The sequence below is a fragment of the Pleurodeles waltl genome, chromosome 11, assembly GCF_031143425.1.
Source record: "Pleurodeles waltl isolate 20211129_DDA chromosome 11, aPleWal1.hap1.20221129, whole genome shotgun sequence".
NCBI classification, from domain to species: Eukaryota; Metazoa; Chordata; class Amphibia; order Caudata; family Salamandridae; genus Pleurodeles; species Pleurodeles waltl.
In genome coordinates, this window is record NC_090450.1 from 285,498,633 (window position 1) to 285,517,790 (window position 19,158).

Below are 19,158 nucleotides of genomic sequence, written 5' to 3' on the forward strand. Positions count from 1 at the left end.
CACAGAGTATTGTTATGGGAAGAAAACCCGCTGCTCAATGCTTTGATTGAGATGGAAGAGGATACGACCTTTGGGAGGAACTTTGGGTTGGTCCTTACGACAATTTTGTCCTTATGAACTTGAAAAGAAAGGTTCCTTTATAGTGAAAGACTGTAGTTTGCTGACACACCTTAAAGAAGTGATTTCAGAAGAGGACGTGCAGTGGAGAAGAGTGTAAGGGTTCAAAGGAGGACCCATGAGCTTGGTAAGGAAAATATTGAGGTTACAAGCAGGGGATGAAGCTACCCTTGGTGGGGTGACTCCTTTGAGTCCTTCCATAAACGCCTTAATGACAGGGACTTGATATGAGTTCTCCCTCTTTTGCAAGTAAGCTGCAGTTGCAGCTCGCTGAAGGCATATAGTGTGAGCTAAGTCTGATTTCTACTGATGAAGCGGGTAGTAAACTATATCCTGGAACGGACCTTGAGTGGGCCTATGTGTTTGGTAAGGCAATAGTTGGCAAGCCTTTTCCACTTAACTACATAGCAGGCTTGTGTAGTTGGTCTATGTGCGTCTTTAAGGATAGACATATGTTCTGTAATTAGTTTAAGGTAACCAAACTCGAGGACATCAAGAGCCAGATCGCTAGATTGAGTTGCCTGGGGTTGGGATGTCTGATTACTCTGTGGTTTTGTGTGGGAAGGTCCGGCTTGCTTGGAAGCTTCTTGTAGGGAACCACTTACAGTTGTAGAAAGGTTGAGAACCAGGGTTGGCTGGCCCAACGTATGGGCCACCAGGATGAGGGGGAGTGATGTTTGCTGCAGCATCCAAACCATGTACGGAAGGAGTGGAAGAGGCGGAAATATCCTTGAACAGTTCATCTGGGCAGCACTGTCAATGGACTGTGGGAGTGTAAACCTGGAGGCAAGCCTTTGGCATTTTACGTTTTGGGAGTGGTGACATAAAGGTCGATGTCAAGAAACCCCTAATGATGAAAGTGCAGGAGATATGCTTGTGGGCTGAATTCCCACTTGTGGACTTGCTGCAGCATCATGATCACAGCAGTTACTTTATTAAGAGATATATATTGTGGTGAAGTTCCCTACGTCAAATGCTCATAGCCAGTGAAGACAGCTGCTGAGTCTGAGGGCATCCCTGCTTTTGAAGGTAATACTTGGGTGTGATGTCTGTTGAGGACGACTTTCAATTGAACCTGGTGGTAGAAGGCTTTGAGTGGTAGCTAAATGGCCAACAGCTCTAGGTGGCTGATGCGGAAGCCCTGTTTGCGAGGCATCCACATACCCTGCAGGGTCATTTGCTACAGATGTGCCCCCGCCCTGAAAGGTGGGCGTCCAAAGTAATGGTGACTGCGGTCCTGGGTCTGGAAGGCGGTGGCTTTGAAACAGATATCTGGTGTTTCACAACTGCAGAGAGCAATGAGTGCTAGTCCGTTACAACACTAGAGCATTCCATTGACCCTTTGTCTGTGACTATTGTGCAGGACGCATGGCGATTAGGAGCAAAATGGTTACTTACCAAGTAGGAGTAGTTTTGCACCCTGAAGAGTTTTCTGGATTCAAATGCTGTGCATTATCCCGCCATTAATCAAGTGGTTTGGTCCAGAATTGTTAATTTCCATTTATTTTATCCTTTCTTCTCTGAACGTCATCAACCACCTTTTGGTACTTGGTCCGTCCTCTGTGTGATATCAGACGGTGCCCTGGAAGTGCCTGTGCATGGTAGCACCTTCAGATTCTGTTTTTTGGTTTCTGTTTTCCTCTCCTTTTTATCCTCTCTTTTAAAGAACAGTTTATCTTTGTATATTACCTCTTTCCCACATGTTTGCCTTGATCTCATTTCCAGGGAGGCGGGTGGGTAGCATGTGAAGCCACAAAGTTCTTCAGGCTGCAAAACTACTCCTACTGGTAAGTAACCATTTTGTTTTGCAGCATGAATCCTTTACTGGATTCACATGCTGTGCATTAGATTATGCAGCGATTTCCTCTTCAATGTGTTGGTTTGGGTGAAAAGATGACGTCGCAAACAGGTGTTGTAGTACCTTCTGTCCCACTTCAGCTTCCTTATGCTTCTGTATGTCTAAACAATAATGCTTGGTGAATCTGTGTGGGAAAGCCCATGTTGCTGCTGCGCAGATAGTATCTATGGGCACATTTGCTATGAATCCTAGGGTTGTGCCCTTCTTTCTTGTTGAGTGTCCTTTAGGGCGATGAGGTAGATATTTGCCTGCTGAGGTGTAGCATGTTTGTTTTACTACCACAATCCATCCTGCAATAGTTTCCTTCATGATACGTGACCCCTTACTCGATTTGGCATGTGAAACAAACAGATGGTTCCACTTGCGAAACTGTTTGGTTTCTTGTAGGTAGTAACTTAGGGCCAGATGTGGCAAAGGGTTTTTACCCTTTCTGTGTCTATGGGAAAATGTGTTTGTACATATGGCCCTTAGTGCTCTTCTTACATCAAGAGTATATAATGTCTTTTCCAGTTCTGTCTGTGGATTCTTTAAGAACACTGGCAACTGGATGCTTTAGTTGATGTGTCATTTGCTGACCACCTTAAGTAGGGATTGAGAATTTGTTCTGAGGACTACTATGTCCTTGTCAATTTGTATGTATGGTTCCTGTATTGTTAGCGTTTCAAGTTCGCTTGCTCTCCGCAGCGATGTGATTGCTATCAGAAAGGCAGCTTTTATTGTGACATAATGGAGCTCTGCTTTGTACATGGGCTCAAATGGTTTTGTGATCCACTTTTATCCCATGTGCTGTAAAAAAGCTTTTTACATGAAGCTCCCCTTGTGTGGGCCACAATCGCTGCCAAGTGGACCTTGAGAGATGAATATTTGATCCCACTTTCTAGCAGATGTGAGAGATAGGTTACTACTATTTTCGACTGTCTCAAAGACATTGTTCTTTGTGCACCATAGAAGGTATCTTTTCCATTTTGTTGCGTAGCATTGTCTTGTTGGCATTCTGTCCTCCTTCAGTATTTCCACGGTTCTAGGTTTGGGTGTCTAAATTCTAAGTGGCGCCATGCTGTTAGATTGAGTGCTGCTCGTTCTGGATGGAACACTTGCTCCTTCTGCATTATGAACAGATCCCGTTCCACCTTGAATTTGATCATTTGCCCTTTGGACAGCTCGGGTAGGTTTGAATACCAGATTTGTCGGGACTACTCTGGAGCTATTAGGATGAGATTCATCCTGGGTTGCCTGGCCTTCTCACGTACCCTTGGTATTAGGGGAATTGGTGGAAGGGCGTAGGCAAATCTCCTTGACCAGTTTAGTGACAGGGCATTTCCTTTTGATTGGTGGTGTTGAAACATGGAGGTAAAGAGTTGGCATTTTCTGCTGATGAAAACAGGTCTATTGTTGGTGTGCCCCAAAGCCAGAAGATTTAGTCTAGGCTTTCTTACTTTATCCCCCATTCGTGTGAGCTGTTTTCCTGTCTGCTCGGTCTGTGTGCCTCTAAGTTGATCTTCCCTGGCAGATAGACTGTTTGTAAATTGATTCCTTGTAGTATCACCCATTTCCATATCCCTTGGGCTAGTTTGCTTAGAGTGAAAGACTTTATGCCCCCTTTTTTCATCAGGCAGAACATTGTTGTTGTATTGTCTGTCTGGATTAGTAAGGTTTTCCGCGTTACTTGTGTCTGAAAGGCTTTCAGGGCTAGCAGCGCTGTCTTCATCTCTAGGAAGGTGTTGTGCTTTATTGAATTTGAGTTGTTCCACTGGCCCTGAAATCTCAAGTTGCCTGTGTGTGCTCCCATCCCTAGTGAGATGCGCCTGTTGTAATGGTCACAGATGGAGCTGTTGTCTTGAAAGGTCTCTCCTTGGTTTTGTCTTTGGATGCCCACCATTGTACCTCTTTCTGTATCCTTGCTGTTACATCCACTAGACCCTCCCAAATCTCGGTGGTTTGTGACCAACTGTTGCCTAGCCATTTCTGGAATGGGCACCTGTGGACTCTCACATGGGTTATGAGGGGGGTGCATCTTGCCATCATGCCCATTAGTTTCATGACTGTCATCACTGTCAGAGATTGCCCCTTTTGGTAAAGGAGAGTTTGCTCTGTGATTGCCTGTACTCTCTTCTGAGTAGGGTATGCGCATTCTTTCTTCACATCCAGTCTTGCTCCTAGGAAAATCTTCTCCAAATGTGGTTGTGGGGATGATTTCTTGCAGTTTATGGTGAACCTCAATTTTTGTAGGGATGTGATAACTGTTTGAAGGCCCCTTTGACATTTCACCTTTGTATTTGCTTTTCACTAGCTAGTCATCCAGGTAGGGCTATACATGAATCCCTTTCCTCCTTAGGAATGCTGCGACTGTTGTCAGACATTTTGTAAAAACACTTGGTGCAGACTTTTTGCCAAAGGGTAAAACCTTGAATTGCTAGTGAAGCTTCTCAAGCACAAACCTGAGGTACTTTTTGTGCGCCTGATTCATGGGTATGTGTAAGTAGGCGTCCTGTAATTCTATGGTTGCCGTGTAGCCCTCTTTTGTAGAAGAGCGAATTCCTCTTGTAGTGTTGTAATTTTGAGGTGCTGTGTGCGAATGAATTTATTTAGAAATCCGAGGTCCAGGATTGGTCTTAGTGTAATGCCTTGCTTTGGCACCAAGAAGTAGGGTGAGTATTTTCCCTTGTTCAACTCCCTTGTGGACACTCTTTCTACTGCATGTTTTTGCAGGTGTTCTTTCATCTTCCTTAGTTGCATCAGTTCTGTTTCCTGATACCTGTTCTTATTTGGTGGGTTTGCTGTTGGTGGGTTTGTGAGTTCTATACAGTAAGCGTGGCATACCACATTTAAAACCTAATTGTCTGTGGTGATCTTTGCCCATTTTTGTGGTTATTGTGCTATTCTGCCTCCCACCGTTGTTGTGTGTGGACTTAAGGCTATTCCAGAGTCCCTTGGAGTTTCCTCCTCCTCCTCTGAAGGTTTGGTCCTTAGCTCTCCCTCGAAAGGACTGCCTTCCAGGACGTTGCCACTGCTGATATCCAGCTTTTTGGCTAGTCTGGTGTGTACTGCCCTGGGCTTGTTGTTGTTTCTGTTGCCTTGTCACAAAGGATCCTCCTCATGTGGGTCTCCTGGGCACATTTTCTCCCACCTGAATGGGCCTCTGTATTAAAGAGCGCCCACTGCCTTTGCTTTCTTGTTGTCCTTTTTAATTTGTTGTAAGGACTCATGTACCTCTTGGCCAAAACAAGCATCTCCAGTGAAAGGTTTGTTTATAATGGAGGCCTGAACTTCTGTCTTGAAGCCTGGGATCCTGAACCAGTCATGCCTCCTAAGAGTTGTGCCTGTACAAGTGTCTGCTTGCTGTGTCTGCGGCATCCAGTGCTGATTTTACGCAGGTGTTGGCAATACTTTTCTCTTCTTCGATGATTGTTTTCGCCCTTTTCTTATTCTCTTCTGTGAACTTCTTCATTGGCTCCTCAACCTCGTCCCACTTTTGGTGGCCATATCTATTGAGGAGAGTGTTAGAGTTAGCTACATTGCATTGCGGCCTCTCTTTCCATCTTCTTCGCTACCATGTCCAGCCTCTTGTTTTCTGTTTCAGGAAGAGGGCCTGTGGAGGTGAGTGCATTACTCCTCCTTCTTGTGGTGGTCACAATGACGGAGTGTGCCACTGCATTCCCCTGGATGTATTTGGGGTCCTTTGAAGGTTTATATTTCTTTTCTATCCTTGGTGTCACTCCCTTTGTTGCAGCAGGTTTTTGGAAGACCTCCTTGCCCTGGTCCAGTATGCTGGGTAGCATTGGGAGATAGATTCCCCTAGCTTGATGGCATGAGAGTTTCTAGGAGGAAGCATAAGTCTCCCCTCTTTTCCTCTAGAGGCACTCCATAGGTTTCAGCTGCCCTCTTTATCAGGCTATTGTAGAGTGTGATGTTGTTGGGGCTCTCTTTGTCGAGGTAATTTCATTCATCCTTGAAGCCCCCTGTTGCCTCTTCCCCTTCAGGATTGTGTAAATCCTCCTTGGCTGCATCTTCTCGGGGCTCTGGTGTCGATGGTGCCTCTAGACCAGCCTCTTCCACGTCTGTGCTGTGGAAGGCTTATTTTGGATCTTGAATTGTTTCAGTGCGACAAACTTCTTGCGTTGAAGGAGTGCCGCCATTTCTGCCTCTAATCTCCATCTCTTCCTCTCCACCCCTAAAGCCTTTTTGACGTATTTTGTTGCTTTCTTCACCGGGCATTTCTTCTTGGCGTCCCCCTCGAAGATTGCTATGTCCGATCCTCCGTGTGTTGATTCTGCATCCCAACCTGCTCTTCATCATCGCTGGAAAGGCCTAGGTCCCACTGTGGTTTCTGGCAGTGAATTGCTGTGTGGTGTTCTCTTTCTGCTTTTGGTGCACACTGAGTGTTTTCGGCACAAATGTAGCACAGTCCTCACAGTCCTCTTTCCCATGGTCTCTCGGCCGGCAGGTAAACTTTGTGTGGGCACTCTGCGAACTTAAGGTGGCAGTTTGGGCAGAATTTAAAGGGGGTGTTTTTCATGACCCTTACCTTGCTTCATACTCCTGCCATGTGTGCATTCCAGCGAAGTCCCCCCCCCCTGAAGTGTCTGATCCATGGTTCCCTTCTCTCTGTCGCTATTTCCAGTACTCGTTCGTCAATTTCCTCCAAATAGCTGAATTCTTTCACGATTCTTCTATGATGTTCCAAAATTCTTGAAAGCTCCTCCTTTGCTTCCAGACCCAATGGCGGAAAAAAGAATGTGAATATTGCTATCACACACAGGAACTTCAGGGGCACCGTCTGACATCACACAGGGGGCAGACCAAGCACTAAATAATGGTTGATGATGCCCTGGGGAGAAAGGAAAGGAAATAAAATGGAAACAGACTATTCCGGACCCAACCACTAGATGAAGGCATAATGCACAGGTTATGAATCCACTAAAGGATTCATGCTACAAAACAATGGCCATGCAGAAGAACATCATGCCTAGGAGGCACATTACTGTTCTGACAGTCAGGTGGTGATCTGGCTTATGAAAAGGCAATAACAGTTTGAAAGCTTGGACTTGTGCTTTTCTGGGATAAGCTTTTCCATTGACTGTATTGAGAACTGTGCCGAGGAAGAGCTTGACCTGAAGGGATTGAAGGTGATACTTGACTGTATTATTTTATTGTGAAGCCCAGATTATGCAGAAGGTTTATGGTGGCCTGCATGAGGAAAATACTCTGTTGTCTGTTTTCAATCTTGATCAGCCATTCGCCCAACTTTGGAAACACATGGATCCTGCTCCTTCTAAGATAAGCGACTACAACAGCAAGAAATGTTGTAAATATATGGAAGGCCATAGTAACCCCAAAGGGAAACCCTTTCAACTCATAATGCTGAACACTTACCATGAACCACAGATAGCGCCGGTGAGCAGGATTGATGGATATACAGAAATATGCATCCTTTATATTGTGAACAGTCACAAAGTTGTCTTGTGACAGCAGAGGGATGACATCTGGTAGTGTGACCATATGAAATGTTCTGACAGGCTGTACAAGTTGAGGGGCCTGAAACAGAGGACAGGTATTAGGGTCCACTCTTTTTTGGGTATGAGGTACTAAAAGGAGTACATTCTCATGGCGAGCTGGAGTGGCAGCATATTGCTCCCTTGAGAATAAACGCACACAGTCCTCCTTGAAGGACCAGCTGATGTTCTGTAGAGAGGGTGTGTCTGCACGGTGGGATGTTTGGTGGCGATGTAGTGACTGCTAGAAGGTAACCATGCTGTACAATGAAATGGACCCATTCATCAGAAGTGACTCCTTTCCACTGCGGGAGAAACTCCTTTAAACTTCCCCAGACAGGCGTAGTGTGAATGGGAGGAAGAGGGAGAGAGAGTCACTGCTTTGCGGAGGCATCTCCTTTGATTGCACCACCTTTGCCCCTGGATCTAGTGTTGGTACCCCTGTATCCACACCTAGAGTAACCCACAGTTGTCTGCAGAGGTGGTTTATTAACTAGGCCTATAAACAAAGCTCTGGGGAGAGGGTATCTAGAGGAGTGCACCCATTGCCTTGGCTGTGTCTGTATCTTCAAGGTTCTCAGGCATCTGTTTCACCTGTTTCCCACATGGATGTTCACCATTTAAAGGCAGGTTTAGCAAATGCTCTCTGAATCTTGTGTTTTGAAGTTGGAAGCCAAATGAGTCATCAGTCACTGCTTCATTCACAGCTTAGAGACCTGGTCATGGCTGTACCATGGAGACTTGGAGTAGCACTGGGGGCAGTAATGGAAGGTAGTCCTTTCTATAGCTGTCCTCTCATTTTCGTTGTGAAAACATTGAAGATGAGGGTGCCAGGTCCCATAAAGGTCAAGGCCCTGAGGAGTGGTGTCCATACAATCCACGTCAATGTTGCTCAGCGAACGCAAAGACTAGGAAAAACTTGTTGTAGGACGTTGGCTCTTTATATAATGGGCCAAAGAGTCCAAGCAACCCCAGAGGAATCACAGAGGCTCAAACGATACCCCAAAGGCTCTCTTTTGTGGTAGCGTGGGCAAGCACTTAGGCATATCATGGGGTAGTGCTAAGCACGTATTGCACACACAAAGGTCGTATGCGAGAGACAGACTCAATAAAGAAGTCCAACACCAATTTATAAAAACAACAAACACTCTTATATACATTTTCAATCGGGTGAGTACTTTTTGAGTTATGAATTTTTACAGTTTTCACAAGTTCACAGTGCAATTTTTGGAGAGGTAATTTTTAATTATAGGGAAAAGTAGTATACTGCATACAGATACTTAGCAGCGACTTACAAGACCTATCTTATGAAGTTAAGGTGAGTATGGGCAAGGTCCAAGGCAGCATCAACAGGTCACTTTGGGAGCCACTGGGGCATCCGGGTGCCGAGGTGCTTTTCAGCACTGGAGCTCTATTGTTAACCTATGGGAAAAGAACCATATACTGCATATGGGTACTTAACAATGACCTACCGAACTCTTCTTCTCGAGTTAAGTTAAGTATGGGGCAAGGTCCAAAGCAGCACCAACGCATCACCAAAGGAGGCACTGAGGTATCCTGGTGCAGAGGTGCTTTTCAGCCTAGGGTGCCCTAACGTTATACTATGGAAAATGAACAGTTACTGAAGACGGGTACTTAGCAATGCCTTACAAGACTGTTCTTCTGGACTTGAGGCGAGTATGGGGCAAGGTTCAAGGCCACACCAGCAGTTCACCTCGTGGGTCTGTGGGGCGTCCAGGTGCAGAGGCGTGTTACAGCATTGGGTGTCCCATTCACTTCAATGGAAATCAGTCCGGTCAGAAAGAGGCTGCAAGCAGGGACTGGGAAGCCAGTCCAGTGGAACCCACAGGGGTGCTCGAACCTTGAGATCCATGGGCATGTAGGCACATAGTTATCCCACTTCTCTTGCTGTGGGTCTCGCTGAAGTGGTGTCTTTTAGCTTTGGGGTCCGGTGCAAGGAATACTCGTGGTTGGAGGGGGCCTGCAGAAAAAGACTGCAAGCGCCATCTGGGAGTCTACAGTGCGCGAACTCAAGGTGGCTTCGTCTCTGGAGGGCCTGAGAACCATGTTGACACCGCTGACCCATTTCACCTTGAGCTAGGTGGCTCAGGTGCAATGGTGATGTTCAGGATCAGGGTTTTGGCAGTCCCCGTCCTCACAGCTCTTTCTTGGGTCGGCATCTCTGTCTGAGGAGAGCCAGACCTGCATACCAAAGGTTGTAGGCTCCTTTACAACTTCCTGCCTTGGGATTCTGATTTGCAGGTCATCCTAGTGGGAGGCGTGTCTAACACCACTGCCAGGGCAGGCTCTGTTTCTGACCTTTCAGAGAGCAAAGGCTCACCCTTTGGGGTCATAATCTTGTCTGTTGGTGGCAGGCTGGCTAGAACTAGTCAGTGAGTCTACCAGGACTTGGTAGGCTTTCAGGGGACACCTTTAACATGCCCTCTGGGTGCATGTATTAATAAATCCATCACTGGAATCAGTGAAGTTTAATAATTCAAGATGTTTGATACCAAACATCCCTAGTTTTCAGTGAAGCCATCATGTAGCTGGGGAATTAATACTGACCAGTATAATGCACCATGTAGCTGGGAAACTAATATGGACCAGTATAATGCACCCTGCCTTAGGGCTGTAAGGCCTGCTCTAGGGGTGACTTACACATATTACATGCAGTGTTTTAGGGAACATGGAACACAAGCTGTGTGTCATGTTGTGTTTTCACTTTTGGGAGCACCTTGCCATGCAGCCTGCAATGGAAGTCTCCATAAGGTTGGTGCTGGGTCCCTTAGAGTTATGCTGCAGCTTTTAGGGACCCTATTTAGAACCTAGGCCCTAGGTAGTATTAACTAGGGACTTACAGAGATGCTAAAAGGCCTGGCCACTTGGGGATCAAGTGATCATGTGTCTTATTTTGGGGAAGGAACACTGGCACTGGGGACCTGGTAAGGAGGAACCCAGTGCACTTCAGTCAAAGTTGCATCACAAACCAGGCAAAGTGGGGGTTACTGCAACCAGAACCCAGCTTTCCTCCACTTGTGTGTTGAAAAGTATTTTCCATATCAATGGAAGAGGATAGACCGGAAAAGTTTAACGACAGACACCAAAAGGTGTTGACCCAGAGGTTAATCGTTAAAACAAGTCTGAACTCGAAGTCGAGGAAAAAAACAATCTAAAAATGGAGCCGATGTCAATGCACATTAGTAACTATAGGAGAAGTTATACCTCATGACTCAAAAAATGTTTAGAAGAAAAACAAGTTGCAAATGTCCAAGCCCAACACTAAATGGCAGGAGTGCACACAACATGTAATTCCCCCAGCCACACATGCCACGAACAGAGACAATTCTGAAACCAGTCACTTGGTGGCAGAATAATGCACAGCATGGGAATCAAGTAAATATTCACATGCAAAATGTGTGCTGACCCGTGGCCCCGGCTGTATTCTTTAATGGGGGAGAAGTTGAGCGAGAGAGCAATAAAATGAAAAGGAGAAAATTAGAAAGTAAGCTAGAAAGAGAAACACAGGTGTTGTTTACATTACTGGAATAATCCATGTGTTGGAAAATGGGTTATTGGTAAGGGCAGGTAAGTACCTACACTTAGCAATAGGCCAGTAACTTCCGCTTAGGTCCAGTTAGGTCCCAGTAAATTAAACCCAGCTCAACCCTTGGTAGCTTGGCAACGAGCGACAAGGCTTAACTTAGGAGACAGAGGCCCTCATTCTGACCTTGGCGGGCGGCGGAGGCCGCCCGCCAAAGTCCCGCCGTCAGGTTACCGTTCCGCGGTCGAAAGACCGCGGCGGTAATTCTGACTTTCCCGCTGGGCTGGCGGGCGGTCGCCTTCAGACCGCCAGCCAGCCCAGCGGGAAAGAGGCTTCCACGAGGAAGCCGGCTCGGAATCGAGCCGGCGGAGTGGAAGCTGTGCGACGGGTGCAGTTGCACCCGTCGCGTATTTCACTGTCTGCGCAGCAGACAGTGAAATACTTGTAGGGGCCCTCTTACGGGGGCCCCTGCAATGCCCATGCCAGTGGCATGGGCACTGCAGGGGCCCCCAGGGGCCCCGCGACCCCCCCTACCGCCATCCGGATCTCGGCGGTCCGACCGCCGGGATCTGGATGGCGGTAGGGGGGGTCGGAATCCCCGCGGCGGTGCAGCAAGCTGCGCCGCCGCGGAGGATTCAATGGGGCCGCGGTACACTGGCGGGACCCCGCCAGTGGTGCCGGTCCGACCGCGGCTTTACCGCCGCGGTCGGAATCCCCATTGGAGCACCGCCGGCCTGTCGGCGGTGCTCCTGCGGTCCTCCGCCCTGGCGGTCAAAGACCGCCAGGGTCAGAATGACCACCAGAGTGTAAAGCATTCAAATATCACAAAACAGTAATTAAATAAAACACAGGAAACATTTTAAAAATCCAAAACCAATTCATAAAAATAGATTATATTTTTATCCTTAAAATGACACAAAAACGAATAAAATCGGATAAGGGGAACCAGAGATATGAATTTTTTAAGAATTATTGTTTTCTAGCGCCTAGAAACAAAAAACGCCAATCTGGTCATCTGGTCGCACCTCGACCGGGGCAAACTCAAAGTTTAAGGCCGACCGCGATGGACCCCGGCTCAGCTAAAGGCCTCGGTCAAAGGTTTACCTTCGCACTTAGCCGTTTCTCTGAAGATTTTCTTCAGCGGGACGAACCTGCCAGTCCAATCCGACCTCCTGGAACTCTTCTCTGGATACGCGTTGTGGGAGCCCTCGGTGGAGATTTTTACCTTCGGACTTAGTCATTTTTTCAAGGTGAAAATCCTTTGACCGGGGCAAACCTGGATCTTGATCTGACGTCCTTGGAGCCCTCCTCGGATACGCTCGCTGGGTGGTCCCGGGCAACTTTGTACGTTCGGACGTAGTCTCTTTTTTGGAAATTTTCTTCACCAGGACGAACCTGCAAATCAGGCCGGGTCGCGGTTGAGGCAAGCCGGCTAGAGTTGCTGCGGCTGGTCGGTCCCTCTATGGAGCTTTTTTTCAAAAGTTCTCCAAACTTCTGGATCTTCTCCCAGATGTTCCTTTAAGTTTCTTTCGGGGTCCACAGCTCACCCCAAGGGTCCAGAAGCTCTGAGATGATCCTTGGGGGTGTGACTACAACTCTCAGAATGCACCAGGCGCAAACTCCTTTTTGGCCATTGGGCAGTGGTCAACTGGTTGATTTCTTCAGGAGTTGGTGCAGGGGACTGGTTATCATTTTTTCACCTGTAGCAAACAGGGAGTCCCTCCTTGAACCAGTTGAAGTCTGGCAAAGTCCTTCTTGTGGTGAAGCCCAAGAGTGCAGCTGGTGTAGTCCTTCAGAGTGCAGTGTCGTCCAGGTACAGGTCAGGGGTCCAGCAGGGCAGTCCTTCTTCTGTAGTTCTTCCCGGTAGGGATCTGGTAGGGAACTGAGGTGTGGGTGCAGGTCTGCCAGTTTTATCCTTGCTCCTGGGTAAAAAGCAGGGGGGTCCTGGGTCTCCAATCAGGTGCAGGGTCCTTCCCCCTGTGATGACCACTTCCTGGGAAGTGTGGCAAAAAAATCTATTCCAGGAGGCAACATTCCTCAAAAATCCATCATGGCTGAAAGTGATTTTTGGAGGTTACATCTGGCTGAGCCCATACACTAGTGTGGCTAAAAATCATAAACACACCCCTCTCCTGCCCTCTCCTAATCTAATCAAGGGGTCACCTAGTTGTCTGGGGTTGCAGGATGTGGGGGTGTTGCTGGGTTTCTCCAAATGTCCTTCTCTGCCTTTGAAGACCAGTTTGGCAGCCCTCCCCCTTCCGGGCTCACCATCTGCTGAGGGGAGATCCCCTCCCACAGGCACATCTCTTTGTGTGAAGCCAGGCCACTTCACACCTCATGAAGGCAGCCTGGCCAGGCTGCCAGAGGCTGGCCAATCAGAGCACAGCAGCAAAAACAATGCAGGGCTGAAGTTGGCAACTTTTCAGGAAAGTTTAAAACTTTACCTGAACAAGTTATATTAAATCCAACAACAGGAAGTTGTGGGATTTATTATAACAATTAATTTGATACCAAACTCTTTGTATCTGTCACTTAAGGGGACTATTAAAATTAAAATAAAGTCTCCCCATTCTAGCCTATGAAGGCCATTCACTACAATGAGGGAAAAATTAATTTGGCAGTTTTTACCTCACCAGGGTTTATAAAACTATATTGATAAGGTCCCTGCTTATAGTTACATGGCACCCAGCCCTAGTGGCTCGTAGGGCACACCTTAGGGGTGACTTATATGTAAAAATAAGGTAGTTTAAGACTTTGGAACTACTTTTAATTCCAAAGTCGAATTTGCATATAACTTTTAATTTAAAAGCAGCCAGCAAGGCAGGCCTGCCTTTAAAATGACACTGGGCACCTCAGCAGTGCACCTATGGGTGCACTACCTACGCTGTGGTCCCTAAACCTACATGCCCAACCATATACTAGAGACTTATAGGTAGGTTGACTGAGCCAATTATAATTAGCCTAATTTGCATATTGATTTTACACAGAGCACAGGCCCTGGGACTAGTTAGCAGTAACCAGGGCACCATCAGAGTCAGGAAAACACCAGCAAAAAGTGGAAAATGGGGTCCGAAAGTTAGGGGGCCTCTGCAATAAGCTTTTCTCACACCATGGATGATACTGTAGTACCAAAGGGGAGCGCTTGCTTTGTTCACAGCATAAATGTATTGACTAGAGAGATAAAGCAACAAAGATTAAGCACACATTTGCAGTCACCTGGTTACTAGAAAAGCTTCAGGTGAGACACCACAGAAAACAATATTGGGTTCCTTGCTTGATTAGGTGCACTCATGCAGTTGTCAGACCACATTAAGTTGGCTACACGGCAGACAGTGGCTAGTGGGCCTCAACTGTGGTGGCTGGGGTTAATTGCAACTGATTCCCTGAGGCTTTCACACTAAGGCTCTACACACTGGGCCCAGTACACCCCTTCTACAAGCTTGTGGCAGAGTTCTTCTGCGACCTCAGTCTCGCAGTTCAATCTCAGAGGCCCAGCTTTATCCTCCCTACTAACTGCACAACATCATTCCAACTGGATGCCTCTAATTTCACAATTCACGCCGTATTGCACCCTACAAGTCAACTTCTCTTCAAGAAGGTCAGAAATGTACTATAAAAATAAGATGACTTATGCCACAACACATTAAATGTTAACGAGAAATGCATTTCTATACACATGCAACAAGCTGCATAGGATACTACAGCTCCCAAAAACCCTTGCTGAAGCCATAATGATGTCACGAGTTATCATGCAATGCTGCATATCATGATGATGCAGGGAATGGCCCACAAGCAGCAACCAAAGCAGATCCCTTCAAAACCTAACTGGATTCTATACCGTTTGCTTAAAGTGACAGAATTGAGGCCAAATTGTGAATATACAGGCACTCTTCTTCTGACGAAGTAAGTGGGTGGCCACTACAATACATCTGATATAAAAATGAGGGCAGCTTGGACTAAACAGAAGGTCCTATGGAGACAGCCATCAAACATAATAACGTGTTGCATGAGTGGCCAATATATATATGTGAATTGAGTTACATGTTTGTAGGAAGTGCTCAAGCTCCCTGACTATCACGTGCCTAGTGTGTTTATTTGAGCTAATGATAGGGCAACAAAAACCAGACTGCCTGCTCTGTGGTGCAAACATACCCTATAAAAACCATGGAAACAGAATTTGTGCGCCGGACTGAGTGAGGTCATGGCTTCAGAAAAAGATAATAGCTTGAATGTTGACTGAATTGTCTAAATGAATAATAAAATCACCTAGCTTTTTTCTTAATTTCAAAATCACTTTGGGTGATCATTTCACCAACAGACTCTAGCAAGCATAATAATTATAGGAACCTCTTATTTTTTGTTGGAGATCTCAGTAGCATGTATAGTATTGTAATATTTGTAGTATGTCCCTCTGTGTTCTGTTATCACTTGTATATAGTGACAGATCTGAATTTACCACTGCCTTTCATTTCTTTCTTCATATGGACTAATACAGTATTCCTACTTTGAGATTTGGGATAAGCCTTATCCTTATTCTTCACCTGTGAGCCATATACTATTACTGCAAATCTTTCTTCCATATGTAAATTTTCTCGTAAAATGTTTTCTAGAGAAATTATGCTTTGCTCGTTATCCCACCATAAGGTGCACTCTAAATTCATCTAGGCACAAACTCATTCCACTTGGTATGTTTTCACTACTGCTACTAGTAAATGTCCTCTTGTGAAAAGCTCACTTATGATTTTCGCCTCATGCTCCTGCCAAAGTTGCACAGTATGTCTGCCAAGAGCATATGAAGCAAGCTTCGAAAGGTAACTATTTTGAAAAGCATTTAAGTGCACAGACTGATTGATAGGCGCCTCTACACTTCCATGCAACTTACTGGAAGCCTTAGTAGACTGCAGAGGCAAGGGACTCTCGCTCCTGTGCACCTCCTTCACTTTCTGTGTGATCTCTTTGGTTAGCTTTGCCCTCAGGGACACAGAATCTGGAGATTTTACCGCCTTCTGTTGCTGCTGAGTCTGAAGAATTGCTTTCAAGTTCCGGAAAGTCTGAGTAGAGATTCCTCTAGCAGCCTGAAACAGAAAACAGTTCTTTGAAATGTACTAAGTCAGCCAAAAATAATCATAAAGGCAATTTTCTACAAGTGGATTGAGTCTTGAATGTGAAATGCTTCATTTGTGCTTGAAAAGTCCATGATGTGGCAGGCTTTCCTAAATTCTCAGAAATTACAATAAACTAGTATTTCTTAAATCATACATAGATATAGATCATAATAGATAAGAAAATAATTCTTGCATATAATCCATATAACACCTTATTACACTCTGGCTGATGAATATCACTTCACAATAAAAATACATAAAAAATCTAAATAATAGGGAATTAAGTCAATGTTGCCCCTAATTGCCTGCTGACTCCATGCCCCAGCAATAAAGTGAATTACAGTGCAACACAGTCCTGGATCGCTGGTAGCCCCTCGCCTATTAAATGAATTATGCTCCCTAACACATCTCGCACTTAGCAGCTCAACCTTTCTTTAGGCTACATCTCATGTTAAACCACATCTCATTTCCAAAGACCAAAATACCTCATAATAAAATGGGTACTTACCTGTAGGAGTGTTTTTGAAGCTTGAAGGCCTTCTGGGTTTACATGCTTAGCATTATTTCATCATCTAGGGGTTGGGTCCGGAATTACATTTGTTTCCTTCATTCTTCTTGTTTTTCTAAGTGGGCAATGTCGAACATTTGGTGCTGTACCCTTCCTTGATAATGTCTGTACGGCTAGGAAGTCCATTACTTGGTCGTCATCTTCAAACTCTTTTACCCAAAGTCCTTACGTGTGTAGCTTCCTTTGTGTTTGGTTAATTTGTCTCTCCTCCATGTTGCAAAACTCAGTACTTATTTTCTAACATCGGTGGGAGGGCCATATGACAATCCAGAAAGTCTTCAAACTGCAAAACTAATCCTTCAGATAAGTAACCATTTCGTTTTACAGTGTGAATCTTTCTGGGTTTACATGATGTGTATGTACTGTGTAGCAGTATTCTCTTGTCCTGGGGGAGGTTGGATAGAGAATGAGTTTGTATCTGCAAACAAGTGTTCAAGTACTTTCTGTTCAACCCGTGCTTCCTTGTTTGCTTGGATGTTGACAAAGCATGTTTGGTATGTAAAAAGGACTATGTTGAAGCCATACAGATATTGATTGGTACATTAGCTATGAGGGCTAGTTTTGCCCCTTTCTTCTTTGTGGTGTACACTCCTATTCTTTCCACTAATGTTACACCTGTGATGTATGACATCTGTGTATTATTCATCTTGCTATGCTTGCCTTAGTTAATGGCAAACCCTAAGTTGCTGGGGCAAATGAGACAAGTAACTGGATACTGTTACAGATCAGTTATGCTTCCTAGATGTAGTACACTACAGCCCTCCTAATGTCCAGAAAGTGTAGAGTACACTGTGTGCTTGCGACTTAGGGTGATGGAAATACACTGGGAGTTGTATTGTTTGGTTGACATGAAAATGTGTTATCACCTGGGCAGGAAGTTGGGATTAGTTGTTGATATTGTCATTACCATTCTGTCTTTGTGTATTTGGAAGTATGGTTCTTGTATAGTGCCTGAAGCTCGTTAACCCTGCTTGTTGTTGTTATGGCTGCCAGCAAGGCTGTTTTTAAGATAAGGAATTGCAGGCACGTGCTACACCAAAGGGTGGTTTCAATAGGGTTTGTGACGATCAGTTTGAGGTTCCATCTGGGTGTGGGAGCTGCTTTGGGCGGCCCCAGCCTTTTTTCTTCCTCCAAGAACCCTTTGACCACTGGGGTTTGGATAAAAACACTACTTTCTACGACACCATTTGTGCAGCCTACAATAGCTCCCAGTGAACCTTCACCTATGTGTCCTCAGTCTTCGTCCTTCCTTGAGAAACTCAATGGTTCTTTTGGGCAATTTGAGGTGTCCTAATTCTACATCTTCAGGAGCCATGCTGTCAAGTTTAGTGCTTTTGGTTCTGAGTGAAACAATTAGCCTCCTTGCATGATAGCATGTTCTGTTGTGTTAGCAGTGACATCACATTTATATGCACCAGCTTCAGTAGTTCAGAGAACCATGTTATCTGGACCATTTGGGTGGGATGAAGGTCATAGTGGCCTGTTTGTACCGCTCTATTGCCAGAGGGATCAGTGGAAAAGTATAAACCAAATTCCCTGACCATTCTATTGATAAGGTACTCCCTAGCTATGATGGTTTGGTTATCTGCCTTGGCATTTTGTGTTTTCTTCTGATGCCAGTAAATCCCCAGCTCCTGAAGATCTGGCATAGTATCTGCACATTTAGTTCCCATTCGTGAGACACAATGTTTGCTTGCTTAGCCTACCTGCTTCTGTGTTTTCCAACCCTAGGAGGTTGATTGCCACTGCCGATATATAACTTTGCAGCACCCAAGTCCATAGCCCCTGTGCTAGTCTGGATTGAACGTGTGATATCTTGTCTTCCTCCATTTATTGAAGTAGTACATTGTAGCAGTATAGTCCATTTGTATCCACAGTTATGACTGGAAAGCCTTGAGAGCTAGGGACACTGTCTTGAGTTGAGGCATTTTTGTGTGTTTGACTGCATACTCTAGGTGCCACAGGCTTCTGATGTTCAGACTGTTCATCTGCACTCCCCTCCCCATATGGAAGGCATCTGCTGCATTAGTAACTGTGGGAGGTGGTTCTTTGAAAGGTCTGCTTCTCTGATGTTCTTGCTGTTCCAGCACTGTTATTTTCTTGTGTACTCTTTCTATTACAATGACTAGATCTTCACAAATCCCTGTTGCCTTTGACCAGTGCCTCTGTTGCCACTCCTTAACCGGTCTCATATAGATCCTCAAGTTTAGTATTAGCAGAAGGCATGACACATCAAGCCATGAGTTTCTCCACTGCACTGACTCACAGAGATTACCCCTTTTTTCATATAAGTGAACTTCTTGAGCCATTGCTTGAATGCTTCTTTCTACAAGGAAGGTTTGTCCTGTTCTGAGTCCAGTCTATCACCTAGGATTTTCTTTTCCATTTCTGGTACTGTGGATGGTTCTTATAGGATGACAGAGAAGCTAAGTTTGCACATCATTTAGATGACTTTATTTGTGTTGTTTTTGCAC

The 19,158-nt window shown here is 45.5% G+C and overlaps 1 protein-coding gene across 2 annotated transcripts in view; it reads right to left on the reverse strand.

The window, feature by feature from the left end:
• Positions 1-19,158, reverse strand: part of DZIP1L (DAZ interacting zinc finger protein 1 like) — a 390,767-nt gene that overhangs the window by 69,474 nt on the left and 302,135 nt on the right. For both annotated transcript variants that reach the window (XM_069213556.1, XM_069213557.1), the window contains exon 12: positions 15,894-16,086. In XM_069213556.1, the coding sequence (XP_069069657.1) occupies positions 15,894-16,086 (193 nt within the window). The remainder of the gene's footprint in view (positions 1-15,893; positions 16,087-19,158) is intronic.